The sequence below is a fragment of the Alligator sinensis genome, unplaced genomic scaffold (assembly GCF_000455745.1).
Source record: "Alligator sinensis unplaced genomic scaffold, ASM45574v1 scaffold1008_1, whole genome shotgun sequence".
NCBI lineage: Eukaryota > Metazoa > Chordata > Crocodylia > Alligatoridae > Alligator > Alligator sinensis.
The window spans coordinates 1,240,913-1,254,390 of NW_005842013.1; the positions used below are offsets into that span (position 1 = coordinate 1,240,913).

Below are 13,478 nucleotides of genomic sequence, written 5' to 3' on the forward strand. Positions count from 1 at the left end.
CTATAATACTGTGTTTTTCTTTCAAAACCAAAAACCACTGGTCGCTAGTATGTTAATTCTGGCCAAATTTAAAAATAAGTAGATAAAATGTGGGGGTTTTGCCCTGCTATGTAAAAATGTCAGAAGTTACACAAATGAGATTGGTCATGGGTGAGAGACGTGGGAAGACATCTTCAAGAATATTCCAGTTCATATTTAGCTTTTGGTCTTAGCTTTTGGTCTGAAATTACAACAGCTGGCTAAAATGTCTACTCTTCCTTGGATTTCAAAGAATTTCCTTCGCACCCACAACCACCCACTCGACACAGAAAGTCAATATGCTATAACTAACTCAGCTAAACCACTGATTATGTTTTCTGTAACAAGGACTGTGGACCTGAAAATCAGAATTACTTTTATAAAACACAAGACTATGTCCAGAATTCCCTTAATGTAAACAGCCAAAAGGTTCAAAGGGTAACACGAATTATACACTTGGTTGTACGTATAAATATACCTCATGCAGCCAAATGGACAAACAAATTAGCCATAAAGTTGAGGAACTGGAAAACAGAGTGGATGAAATCCATCTTTATACAGGGTGGCAGAAGATACTTATTCTCAGGCCCTCACCTTGCAAAGAAAAGTTAAATGTGCTCTCAGAAAAAAAATCTCATGCAGCAAAATGCAATCTTTCAGGGAACCCAAGACAAACTTCATTGTTTGTGAGACTCTAATGAAAAAAGACAATAATTGCAGACTGTTGGAGGAGCTATATGGCTTGTTAAATAAATTCCAGGAGATGGGATTTGCTCTTATTATGTATCTAGCCCATTTGCAGATAAGTTTCTGGGCAATGCAAGAATCTGATAAGTGTACTCAAGAAACTGAGCTATGAATGGAAGCAAAGACTGCTAGGGAACTAAAGTCTCTTTTTAAAGTTCTTGATTGGGAAACAAACAAATACATTATCTCTTTGAAACTGTATATTTGTCGTAGTGGTCTATTAGTTTTGGATGCAGTAGTATCAAGGATTAAGTAAGGGTTTAGAAGTTAGAAAATCTGCATTTTAATCCTAGTTCTGACCAATTTACTTCATGACCTTGAGCAAGTCTCTCTCTCTGCGTTTTCCTATCCATAAATTGAGATAAGGCTTATATGGCTTTGTACGGGTCTTTAGAGATGTACAGTAAATAAGCTCTGTCTTATAAGCTTTATTAGAGCGTACGCATGCTAAACAAACTCAGTTGTGGGATCATTAATCAACAAATTAAAGTCAGGAGATATTTCTGAGCACTTTGAGGACACAGGATTCCCCACAGCGCAGAATGTATATGTAGCTTGGGTGATACAGTACATCCTGATATTTTGGTGGTAAAGAAAAGTGCAAAGTAAAGAACTGGTCACAGTCCTATGGTCAACCGTATATTGTCTCTTTCCATAAGAGAAAAACAAGTTTATTTGGAAGGGACACACTATTAATACAGGTACTTTACATGAAACAGTTTTATCATTTCATGTGTGGGTTCTGTGAGAACCCTATTATTGTGGTTTTCATTTTTATAGTTAATTGCACATACATGGAGTTTTTCATATAAAATAAGAGTTGTAGCTGGGTATCAAAAATGAAAATGTGGATGTTATCAAGCTTTATGAGGCAGGAAGCAGAGACATGGAGAGGTGAATGGTCCAAAGAGACCATGACTTGAGAAGATCACTCAATACGTCAAGGGCAGAGTCAGGATTATAACTCTGTTGCTTTGAATCTTCATCCCTTGCTCTGACTCAAATACAAACATTGCCATTGTTCATATTAGTATTATTTGAAAGTGAACCACTGTTACGTTTCAAGACTAAATGTTTATACAATTCCTACCCAAGTAAAAATGAAGTATACTTAACTGAAGCAAAAAAAGAAAGAGGAGGGGAACTGAATGGCTCAGGGCATGAAAATAAGAGCTTTACATCCCTTGCTTACTCATTTGAATCCAGACCAATTTTGTGGTCATAATCATGCAATCAACTCTATTCTAAAAATAAAGCCAAGTAAAAAAAAAAAAAAAAGAAGAGGTTGAGAACATTGGTTTTTGGGATCTCACTTCCAAATCACTGTAAATTCTTCTAAATAGGGAAAATGGGATTTAAATCACATGAGTTATCCATCAAAATTTAAAAGAGCACCTTGGAAACCTTAATTTAAAAACTGTATTTCATTTGCACCTTGCATTTGCACTTTAGTGATTTTCCTAAACAGATGTTCATTCTTTTGGTTGGAATAATCAATAAAAAAAGGGATAATCTACAAACCAAATATTCCACTTTACACAAAATGTGATACTTTTTCCTAATAAAGGGCAATGTGCAGGGATTGGCAACATATGGCTCATGAACTGAATCCACTTTGCAGAGCCACTGGACTTGGCTCACAGAGCCAAAGGGCCTCATCCACATTGCAGCTGGGCAGGGAGAAGCTGCACTGATTCAGCAGCTAGGGGGAAGAATGAAGTGGTGGCAAGGAACAGTTGCTACTACATCAAAACGCATACTTGCTTGAGACTCACAGCTTGCTTGATCTGGCCCACAGCCCTGAGGAGTTGCCAACCACTGGCATATAGTTTATCTGTGTATTTTATAAGCAATCTTACACAGTTTAAAATTCCTTTTAGAAAATGAGGCACTAATTGTCTATTGTTTGCCTACATATGTTTTGTGTCTAGATGCATTTGAATGGAAGTTGAGATTCAATTAAAAATGACAGAAAAGCCTTTTAGTTGTTATCAGTTAACAAGAAGTACTTTAAATGTACCGGATAACTACATTTAACAAAACAAAGTTGCATTAAAACTTGACTTAAAAAGTAAAATTAACTGTAGCCAATGGAACTGACCAATTGAAAAATCTGGTCTAAAACAGAAAAAACAGTCTAAGTGTTTAAAGATGAAAAAGGGTACATACAATTTTCATACGTACCTCAGAAGGGTAAGCACTTAACTCCCAGTGAAACCAGATTAATTACAGAACCCCCACGTGTGGTTAGTGGTATAGTCTGTTTAAAAGCTCTGCCACTTATAGGCAGCAGGAAAATTCCTATATTCTTTTAAATCTACATTTCCAGTGGCCCAGATCCTTAGTTGGTTTGAAACCAATTGAAATAGGCTAAAGCTATGACCAACTCATTTATCTATCGCAACCAAACTCTTCTCAGAACATAATATTTTGCAAAACTTCTGCTCGTTTCAGGGAAAAAAGGGTTTCTTCCTTTCCACTCCACCAAGTGATAAATGACTGCCTGTTATCCATGTTCATTATATGGGCAAAAAAGGGGAGGAACAGAATTGTTCCTCAGAAGCATCAAGAGTGCCCATATCATAGCTAAAAAAAAAAAAAAAAAAGAGAGAGAGATGGACCAGGCACAACAGTTTTTGGCTTTATTCTTCAAAATATTCTGCTTTTCTTTTATCCCTGCCTCAAAACACTATGGAGCATTTTACAGGAAAAATGTTATCTTTAACATAAATCTCTGAAAAAGGAAAGCAGCACTCCCTTTTCACAGATGAATAAACTAACAAAGTTAAGCGATTTGCCCAAGGTCACACAGTAAATTTCAGGCAGAGCTGGGTATGGAACCCAGATTGCTGAATTTACAGTCTTGCGCTTTAGCCACAAGACCATCCCTTCCTTTCTTTTTTTGTTAATCAAAGTTACTAATATCACTTACTTTTGACGTAAACAGTACTTCCACTTGGCAAGACGACTACATTGGAGGCTGGACTGGCAGGTCTGGGGGACTTCACTGTTGCTACACTGCCACTTGGAACAGGGGTAGATGTTGGGGTTGAAGTGGTACTTGTGTAGGAATAGCAAACCACCACTAAAGAGGAGAAAAGACACCTTCCACATAACTGATGTGCAGAATTCCATTATCCTAACACTACTTAACCTAAGTTGTCAAAGTAAAGGCCAAGGGATTATCAGGTCACTAGTCACATCTTTGCCTCCTATAACTGTGGAGCCCTCTGCACTCGACCTGAGCATGATCATGGAGTTAGCTATTTTCAAACCAGATCTGAAAGACTTTTCATTTCATAAAACCTTTGTAACCCTGAGTTTAGCTTCTCTTCTCTACCAGCTGTATATTTTAAATTATAACCTGGTATCTTAATTAGTTTTTATCTTACTGTAAAAGGACCTAAGATATTTATGTGGATCAGTGATATAAATGAGTTATTGCACAGGTTTAATTGTATATTAGCCCCAGAATGAATCTGAAACATCCTTTAAACTTAAAACAGAACAGCATCTTTGCCAAACAGTTTTCTTGGTAAACCCTTGCAGCAGTAAGATTTACAAAGAATGGTAAAGAGCTAGTGTCAACTTTCCCACATCTGCCAAGGAAAAAAAACACTTAATTTGACAAGTGTTATGTTCTCTCCAATTGCATGAATGTGTTGCAACTTTATTCTTTTGCTGAAGTCTATGAAACTTTGCAGCCAAGATGCAGTTTAAAATGATGGCAATCAGGAAGTAAGGAGAAAGCAGGAGTCATCTTTTGACCTGTTAACTCAATACCGTTGATCTGGAGTGACAAAATGAGAATGAAAACCTCACAGCATCATTTTTGTTGTCACTTTTTTTTTTTTTTTTTTTTTTTTTTTTACTATCGTTCTAACTTAAAGGGACCCTGTAAGAACTTAGATTTTTCTTTTAATTTCACCATTTAACATGTACAGTATTTTAAAAACATAAAATAGACCACTGGTTAAAACTTTTTTCCACTTTACTTAATTTAACTATTTGATTTCCTTGACTTTCACAGCCAATTTCATATTCCAATTCCTAATATTCTAGCATAACGTTAGATTTCAGGAAGGTCAGAGGTGACTTTAAATCCAAAGAAATTTCATAAAAATATTTTTGTTAACACTGTGCAAAGACAGAGGGTCAGCTATATTATTTATGCATTTTAAGATTACCTCCGTCTTGTATCTAAGCTACCAGACAGTGTCCCTTTAACATGTGAAGTTGTTATTCTCATAACCCCACAGGTAGCAGTAAAATACTGGCATCCCCTCACCTTCTTTGTTCCCAGTTTCTGCAGGAACTGGAAGCGATGCATTGTGCTGAACAGCTGCATTGGCAACAGCATTAGCTGTTACAGTAAAGGCTGTCTGTGGAACAAGCCGTGGCATCAATGGCACCAGGCGACGACCTTCTATTGACCATTCTGAAGAGCTATTTGGTCCAGACATACTAAACAGAAATACATATTTTGTAAATGTTCTGTTGCCACAAAAAAATCCAGCATATTTACTGATGATGAAACATACCTTTCCAGAGGGAGGTTCCTAAATAATGGGATTAATTTTAATGACAGTCTAGAATATACTCAGTAAATTATAACTTTATAAGTAGTCATGTAAATTTGTGTATGTTATACTCTGAGCAAAATAAAATCACCAAAGCATCCTTCAAGCTAACTGTGTTATAAAATTAATTGTTTCCAAAGTACATCGTGATCTACTTAATTAAAAATAATCTCAGCCTAATCGCAATGGTCCTAAATACGATAGCAACATGTTAAACTCAGACCTCATCTCTTTGCAGAAGCCAGCCACCTGGCTGTAGTACTAATTGACTTCATTGTTTAAAGGCATAACAGAAGGCTTCAGCAACATCATCCTCTCCTCTGGTGAGCAGAGATTTTTGTCTTTATTTGATGGTTTTACATTGCTGATTGACTAAAGTTCAACTTACAATTTTCAAAGGGTTTTTTTATTATTTTTATTATTATTATTATTATTATTATTTTAAAGAATATTACTACAGGCTGAAGAACTCCTTCTAACTCTGGCTAATGGTATGGAGGAACTCACATAAAAAGTTGCCATCAATCAGTCCATATAATGTAAAGAACTAGTTTTCCAGTTGAATCCATATGTATTTCAGCAGCTTCCACGAAATTTCTTCCAACACATGCAGGTTTGTATTAGCTGAGATGATAATGTACTGATGCTACATCCACCATATCTAATGGCCATATGGAACTGTCCTAATTATTTGAAGAATTCATCCTGAGCAGTTAAAAGATCTCTTTGTCATATTATTGTTTAGAAAAAGTAAAGGACTGGAAAAAAAGAAGAAGTGACCTGTCATAAGGTAGTTGCATCTCTTTTGGATTTTCTAGTCTGCCTTATCGCTTTATTTTTAATAGGCCCTTCAGACAGAAACAGTGCACATATTCTACAAAATGTTACAAACAATCAGTGCTAAACTCAATTTATGGAAATAATCCTGAATACTTTTAATACGTAAACTACTACTTTTCACTACATATATTCTTTTTGAAAAGAAATCAGAAACACTATGCCATTTATTTTGCCAGGAAATACCATATTTTGCTTGAGGCTGTACCTGAGTCAGGATTCCCACCTAAATGCATTATTTCTGGTATTAACATGTAAAAATTAAGAGAAACATGAAGCATTTCTATAATCTAACTGAACCGAAAAGTGTTTCCCCTTAAAAAAAGGTCCAATTGTGAAAAACTCTTTTCAGGTACGATTAAGAATACAAAACAATTAACTAAGGCAAGCGAACGCTAGTTTTTCTCCCTCGAATCATGTGGGGTTTGAGAAAGACAATCAGAGGAGAGTGAGACCAGACACTGATGCCTGCAGGTTTCACTCTGAACAGTCATCTCTCTGCACTGATATTCTGTTATGCTTCAACTTTTCTCACCCACCTTTGTCTTTGTTCGGTTAATTCTCTCTTAACACAATCTCACCAAAAGGATTTAAATAAAATTAAACCCAAGTCACATGAAATCTGCAGCCATGACACCATTCACTCTTCTTGTATTTTACATACCTTTCCTCTATGCTTTGTCTTTTTAGCCTATTTGATTGTAAAGTCTTCAGGGCAGAGATTCTCCTATTTTATATTTGAACAAGGTCTATGAGAACAGAGTACTTGTTCTCAGTTAGCTCCTAAGCGCTACTACAATAAATTAATAATTAAATCCAAAATTTAACATTCCCTTATTTTTTTCTATAGTAGACGATTAGTAGAGATTATAGTTACAGTTACTGTCCCCAAAAGCCTGCTCCCTAAACCAACAGTAAACTAACTGCTAGGGATCTTCAAGGTTAAGGGATAATGGGATGCCCAAGGCAGAGACTATTTTAATGATACCTTATGGGGCCTATGTACCATGTGAATTATAGCTTACTTATGCGCAATCGTTGTTAGCCGTTCATCATTTACTGCTCTCCGAACTTCAGCACGATGGCGTTCTGTTGAAATGCTGTCAAAAAATAAAAAATAAAAATAAAGCACCTGGTATATTTCGGATGAGAGAGACAAATACATGTATCTGATATATTTAGCTAAAGCATTTTTTTAAACAAATATCTACACTCTGAAGGAGGAAAGGAATAAGTATTTTTATTTAAGAGATTGTCAATTCCCTCATAAGAGCTAACAAATTAACAAATAGGCAGGGGCCAAAAAAATAGCATGTAAAGAAAGTAGGACCTTTCAATCAATGTAATTGTGGCTGAAGGTCTTGAAATTCTATTTATACACATCACTTGAGAAATCTCAAGACCTTATATAGCTTCCGTGGTTAACTGGGATGTTTCTGCCTCTCAGAATATCAGAAAAAATTGTCAGCTGCATCCCAGGTAGAGAACCATCATTATGAGAGGCAGTGTTACTGACTGAGCATATGGATTACTGATTCCAGATTAAATACCTAAAGGGTAGAGATTAGAAAAATTATCTTTTTACTTGCAAGATGAATAAGTGTGACAAGCAAGCAATGTAAAAATTAAATTTCCCACCATGTCCAGAATCCCTTTTGCTGCTAATGTGAATTTAGGGTCAGAAAAGTTGCCAATGACAGAAAGTATAATTCTTTAGAAATAAAACAGGCCATAATTCATTACACACCCAACACATTTTCTGCAAGAATGAGGAGGTTTACCTAAGTACTTTGGAAAGTTCTCCAAGGAGCTCTTTCTTTTCCTTAGTAAGGTCCCCCTGAGCACGCAAGGCACTAATAACTCCTGCATATGCCTCCAGTTCTAAGGAAAAACAGAATTATCATTTACTCTTACATATCAACTACAGAAAGCAAAAAATTCAAAATATCACAGAGCTTTTTCAATATATTGACCCTATTACTATTTCCACAGTCATAAAAAGGAATCTACTCTTATAATTCAGTACATTTTATAAAATTCATGGATTAGAATTATTTCGATCAAGTCCTCTTTAATGCACCTATGTTCAAGTGTTATGCGCAGTATATACTTGCTGCTAGTACACACACGCACTACATTTCCTCGAACTGAAAGCAAGGGTTTTTCCCCGGTTTAACATGGGAGGGACCAGTCGTCTTGGATTTGAGTACAAAGCAGCACGGAGGTCAGGTGGCTTCTGTGGCTCCACCTGGCCCTGACCTGGGGTTGAGGTCAGAGTTGGAGCCGCAGCCACTGTTCCTCCCACTTCTGCCCTCCCCAGACACCTCCCCACTACCCCTGGCATATCCACCATCACTTACTATTAGTCATAGCTCCATCCCTTTTGAGCACGGGAGATAGATCACATGGTAACTCTGGCTCTGGCCCATCCAGGGACAGAGCTCCTGCCACTGCAACCACTGCTGCTAGGCTGGGTTGGGGCTGGAGCTACTATGTGCTCCATGGGGCTGGGGTCATCTTCAATTCATAGTCATCTTGGATTCAGGCAAATACAGCATCACACACAAACAACCACACACACACAAAACTGTAATTGTAGAATATATACTTGTAGCAAGAGTTCCATATGCAGGGATCTTTATAAATTTAGAAGCTGATTTTTCAAGTACTCTTGAATTTTCCAGAATGAGAGCGATATTAAGAACTATGATAAAGAACACTTAAAAAGTTCCATAGAAAAGCTTGGTTCAAGAAAGGTTGCTTCCATCTTAAAAACGTAGCTCTCTCTCTACATTATTGTTTGTCAAAATTTGTAATCAACATTTCTTGCATAATGTTTATGACATACAGCTGATCAGATGGGAAAGGATAACCCAAGCAATGTGATGCTTGCTAGCATGCAACCAATATATCAGAGAAAATAAGCTAGTTAAACCTTGGAAAACGCTATTGACGATATTCAAGTCTGAGCAGCAGTCAAGAGGAATGACGCATGGAAATACCACTTGGTCAAAATGATACAATCTTAATACCAACAATTTCTCTTTCATGTACTTAACATTCTATCTTTATACAGAAAATGCCTTAGCTAGGAGTCAAATGACATTTCTATATACAACTCTGTTTTTTGCTCCACGAGTTGATAAATCTGTTATTTTAACATGAAGTACCTTGGAACTTGTGCTGACGATTTACATAGTGTATCAAAGGATGACTTATTGCTCTAATATGAATAACTCATTTTTAATGAACCAGGCTAAGAACCTTACTGTAAAATTAACAATCTAAATGTAAACCCCAAAGGTCCCTGTCTTTCACCATCATACATCAGCTACACAAAAGAGCTAAGTAGGATTTGATTTAAAGCAACAATAAGAGTTGAAAGGAACAAGCAAAAAAACCTGACAAAAGCACAAGCTGCCATCAGAAGTTATCTGCCAAACAGCATCTGCGTTGCTCTCTAATGCCTCCAAAAAGGGCCTCAGCTTACACAGCCAAGGAATCATACCCAAAACAAGTCCTGCCCTACCCTAACTAAACCTAGGGGAAAACAAAGTAAACACAGATTGGTTAGCTGCGACTCCTATGCAGGGATTCTGGGTTAAGGCTGTGATCATAAAGTGTTTCGTATAAAAGCCACAATGGTTGCCATTGGAGTCAACATTTGGGCAGGCACCACATTATTTTTTCTGGTCTAGAACTTGAACTCACTCTCTCTCAGACAATACTGTATGATTACAAGGTAAAGGTTGATTTTTTTTCTTCTTTATGGAGGCACCTTCCAAGGTTTTGTTTGGACTTGGTGGAACGGGTGTAACCAGTTTAATCGACCCCATGCTCAGGAAGCCATCACAACCTATCTGGTGTACTCGCTGTACAGTATCAAGGGAAGCCCTGTCAAATGGTCAAAAATAAAACAGAAAATAAGGTTTCACAAATTAAGTATTTCCAGATATGAGACTTCTTTCTGCTTCACCCAGTATTTCATGCTTCTGCAGCTATGAACTGCATAGGTCTTGGAGCAGTGCTAGATATTACAGGCCTTAGGACACACTTTGGTGTCAGATGTGAATTATGGATCAACATTGCTCTGAAATCTGCTGTTGCATTTAATTTAATAGAGGATCCGGGTATTGAAGAGTGGTTCTGTGATTGGGGCACTGGCCTCATTGTCAAAAGGCCTGGGCTCTATGCCTGACTTTTGTCACTGACTTCTTTTATGCCCTTGTGAAAAGAGCAGATCGCTTCACGTCGACATACCTTCATTTCCTCTCTTGGCTTCTGTCAGTCTTGTCTAAGGGCTAGAAGAGTCTGTGCCACTATAGGGAAGAGGCACTGCTAAACTGGCAGAGCCCCCTAGTGGGGAAATCTTATATGCCATGGAAAAAGAAAATCTGCTGCTCTGGGTATTATTACCTGGTAGAATATCAAATTAACCCAAACAACGCACTCTTGATAGCATAACTGGGTCTACAGCAGCGGCTTTACTACCATGGCTCTGTTGCCTAAAGGTGTGATTTTTTTTCTTGCTCCTAGCCAAAAGAACTATGCCAGCAAAACGCTACTGTAAAGACATAGCCCAAATTCTTTGGGATTATACAAATGTGTCTCTGTTAGTGTACCATACATAACAACTAAAATGTAACTAGTGTGATGTAATTTTTAAAATGATACAAATGCTCACTCAGTGTCTAGATGCAATGTACTGTCCCTTTAAAAAAGAAAAAACAAAAACTGCCCTGGGCACAAAGCACAAGATCATGAAAAAAAATATTAGTAATAGTTTATCATCACATGAGGACCAAAAAGCATCCTGTAAACACTACCTTCTACTCTCTGCAAAGTGGCACAGTGTGCATTTTTTTTTCAGAGGTGGATAATACAAGGCATGAAAGAGGTAGTTAACTGGGTTAATCTGAAGTCAAGCAGAAAGCACGGAAAAGTTAAGTGCCTTGCCAATAGGTTGTACAGGAAGTCAGTCACAAAGTCTTAGGTGTCTAGTCCCTTGACTCTCTGTACTGTGCTCAACCACAAGATAATGTTGCCTGAATGAAAGTCTGAATAGACAAACTATGTTTTTTTCCCCTCCCCATATTAAAATTCACTCGTACAAGTGTTGTAGGTAGGTAGGTAGGTCATCATTGAATTAGAAAGAAAGATATGCATACAACTAGCAGGTGTATGGGTCTTTCTTCACATAAAAGGTTCATAGATTCATAGATGTTCGGGTCGGAAGGGACCTCAATAGATCATCGAGTCCGACCCCCTGCATAGGCAGGTTAATATGGTCATAGCACCCATAAATCTTCCGATACAAATTCCCTTTCTTTGGGCAGACTGTGCAAAACTGAAATATGTTTAAAGCAATTCAGTGAACTCCCACTGCTGTGGAAGGAAAGTCAAGTGAGACAATATTCGCGATATGCTGCCAGGCCCTGTAACGAAAGACTACAAATGACACCGTATCCTGGACTTAGTGTTTGCTCAACTTCGTTCCATCCAGGAAGAGCGCACACTGACTGCTGAAACCTCCTTAGCCTGATGAAGGGTTTTTGAACCCGAAAGCTTGCTTAATAACTATTCTCCAACTATTTGGGTTGGTCTAATACAAGATATCAAATTCACCCAAGGAACCTTGTCTGCCTATGTCCTTAGACCGACACGGCTACAACCTACACCCCTGCTCAACCGATGGCCCTCGAATCACAGCAACAACTCAACAGGGGTTGCATTATGAGGTACGAAAGTAAAGAGAAAAATGTATATTTTCTCCAGACAAAACCAAAAAAAAGAGAGAAGAAACCAGTCTATGAACCAACAAATCGATGAAATCGATCGGACCTTTTACATGGAGATACCGAAAAGTACGACTCTATTCTTACTTCAAGCCATGTCCTATTAACGTTACTGCGTATTGAAAAACAATGTGTTATGGACAGATAGGAGCAAAAAGATAAGACTCGAATACCCACCAGACGTCCCATCCCACCAAAACATTTCCCTGATGAGGGCCATTCATTTAATTCAAATTATCCGACACTACGTACAGACAAGGGCACCTAATCATATCGCAGGGGTGTAAGTTGTAGCCGTAATCATATCGTAGAAATTTAAGGCACCTTGAAAGATCGAGTCCATCCAACCCCCCTGATCTAGGCAGGAAGATAATGATGGCTTCCTGTATGTTTCAACTTGAGTACCTTGATTAATATTATTAAGGGGAGGACAAGCCTTTCAACAGAGACTGACTCAAAACGGTAGCCCCAAGTGAGAAGGAAGAGGCCCAGGGGGGCCTATAAATCCCATCTTACTGTACCCAATTTGCGAAGGATCCTCTTGCATTCATCCCTGCTGAGATCCAGAAGGGTTGGCCACACCACAGGCATCCTTCCTCCGTCCTCGTGCTCCCACAGGGCTCGGCCTCCCTGGAAAACAATGCAAACATGGTCAGGGCAATCACCGCCTCTGGGCAGCGAGCGCCTCTCCACCTTTTGCGGCACCCCTGCAAGAAGCTAGCTGATGGGGGGGAGGGGGGGAGGGGCGGGGAGCTTCCCGCTCCTGCCTGGGAAGGACTGGAGCCCGCTGGCGGGAGGAAAGGAAGGGAGAAGACTGCGGGGGCGGACCCACCTGCCCGGCCGCGCCCGGTACATCGGCGGCGGAGGAACGGCGGGTTTGTTTAGCAGCGGCAGCGGCGGCGGCAGCAGCTCCACAGAGCCAAGATGGCGCGAGCGGCGGCGCGCAGGCGCAAGCGCGCGCGGGGTGCGGCGGGAAGTGTAGTTCTGTCACGCCCCCCGCCCGCGGCTTCCCTCACTCATCCCGACGTCAACCCGCCACGGGACATCGAACGACCCTCCTCTTCAAGATGGCGGCAGAGCGAGTAGCGCGCAGGCGCACGGGCGCGGGGCGGGAGGTAGACGCTACGGGGAGAGCAAGGGGACAAAACCCTCAAAGGGCGCTTTGAGGGGCGCGCCGGCTGCCTCCCGTCCTGCCCCTGGTGGTGGGTCTGAGCACGTGTGCGCGCGCGCGCATGTGTATCTATGTCTGTGTATGTGCGGCTGCATGTGTATGTATATGTATATGCCTGCGTGTGTGCATGCACGTGCATCTGTGTGCATGTATGTGTCTGTGTGCAGGCACGTGTATGTGTATGTGCATGTGTCTGTTTGCAGGCACGTGTGTGTGCATGTGTCTTTGCAGGCACGTGTGTGTGTGTATGTGCATATGTCTGTGCGGGCACGTGTGTGTGCGCATGTCTGTGCGGGCACGTGTGTGTGCATGCACACATGTCTGTGTGTG

General features: G+C 39.6%; 1 protein-coding gene across 8 annotated transcripts in view; it reads right to left on the reverse strand.

Annotated features, from left to right (window-relative positions):
* EMSY (EMSY, BRCA2 interacting transcriptional repressor) overlaps positions 1–12,917 on the reverse strand; it is a 45,571-nt gene extending 32,654 nt beyond the window's left edge. For 4 of the 8 annotated variants that reach the window (XM_025202048.1, XM_006021956.3, XM_006021958.3 and 1 more), the window contains exons 1-6: positions 12,810–12,917; positions 12,499–12,607; positions 7,964–8,063; positions 7,208–7,282; positions 5,054–5,229; positions 3,698–3,850 (exon numbers count right to left, since the gene is read on the reverse strand). In XM_025202048.1, the coding sequence (XP_025057833.1) occupies positions 3,698–3,850; positions 5,054–5,229; positions 7,208–7,282; positions 7,964–8,063; positions 12,499–12,568 (574 nt within the window). In that variant the 5' untranslated portion in view covers positions 12,569–12,607; positions 12,810–12,917. Of the gene's footprint in view, positions 1–3,697; positions 3,851–5,053; positions 5,230–5,852; positions 6,104–7,207; positions 7,283–7,963; positions 8,064–12,498; positions 12,608–12,809 lie in introns of those variants that run through there. The other 4 variants (XM_006021959.3, XM_014519150.2, XM_025202049.1 and 1 more) reach the window with 3 other exon arrangements.
* Between the last annotated feature and the right edge of the window lie 561 nt (positions 12,918–13,478).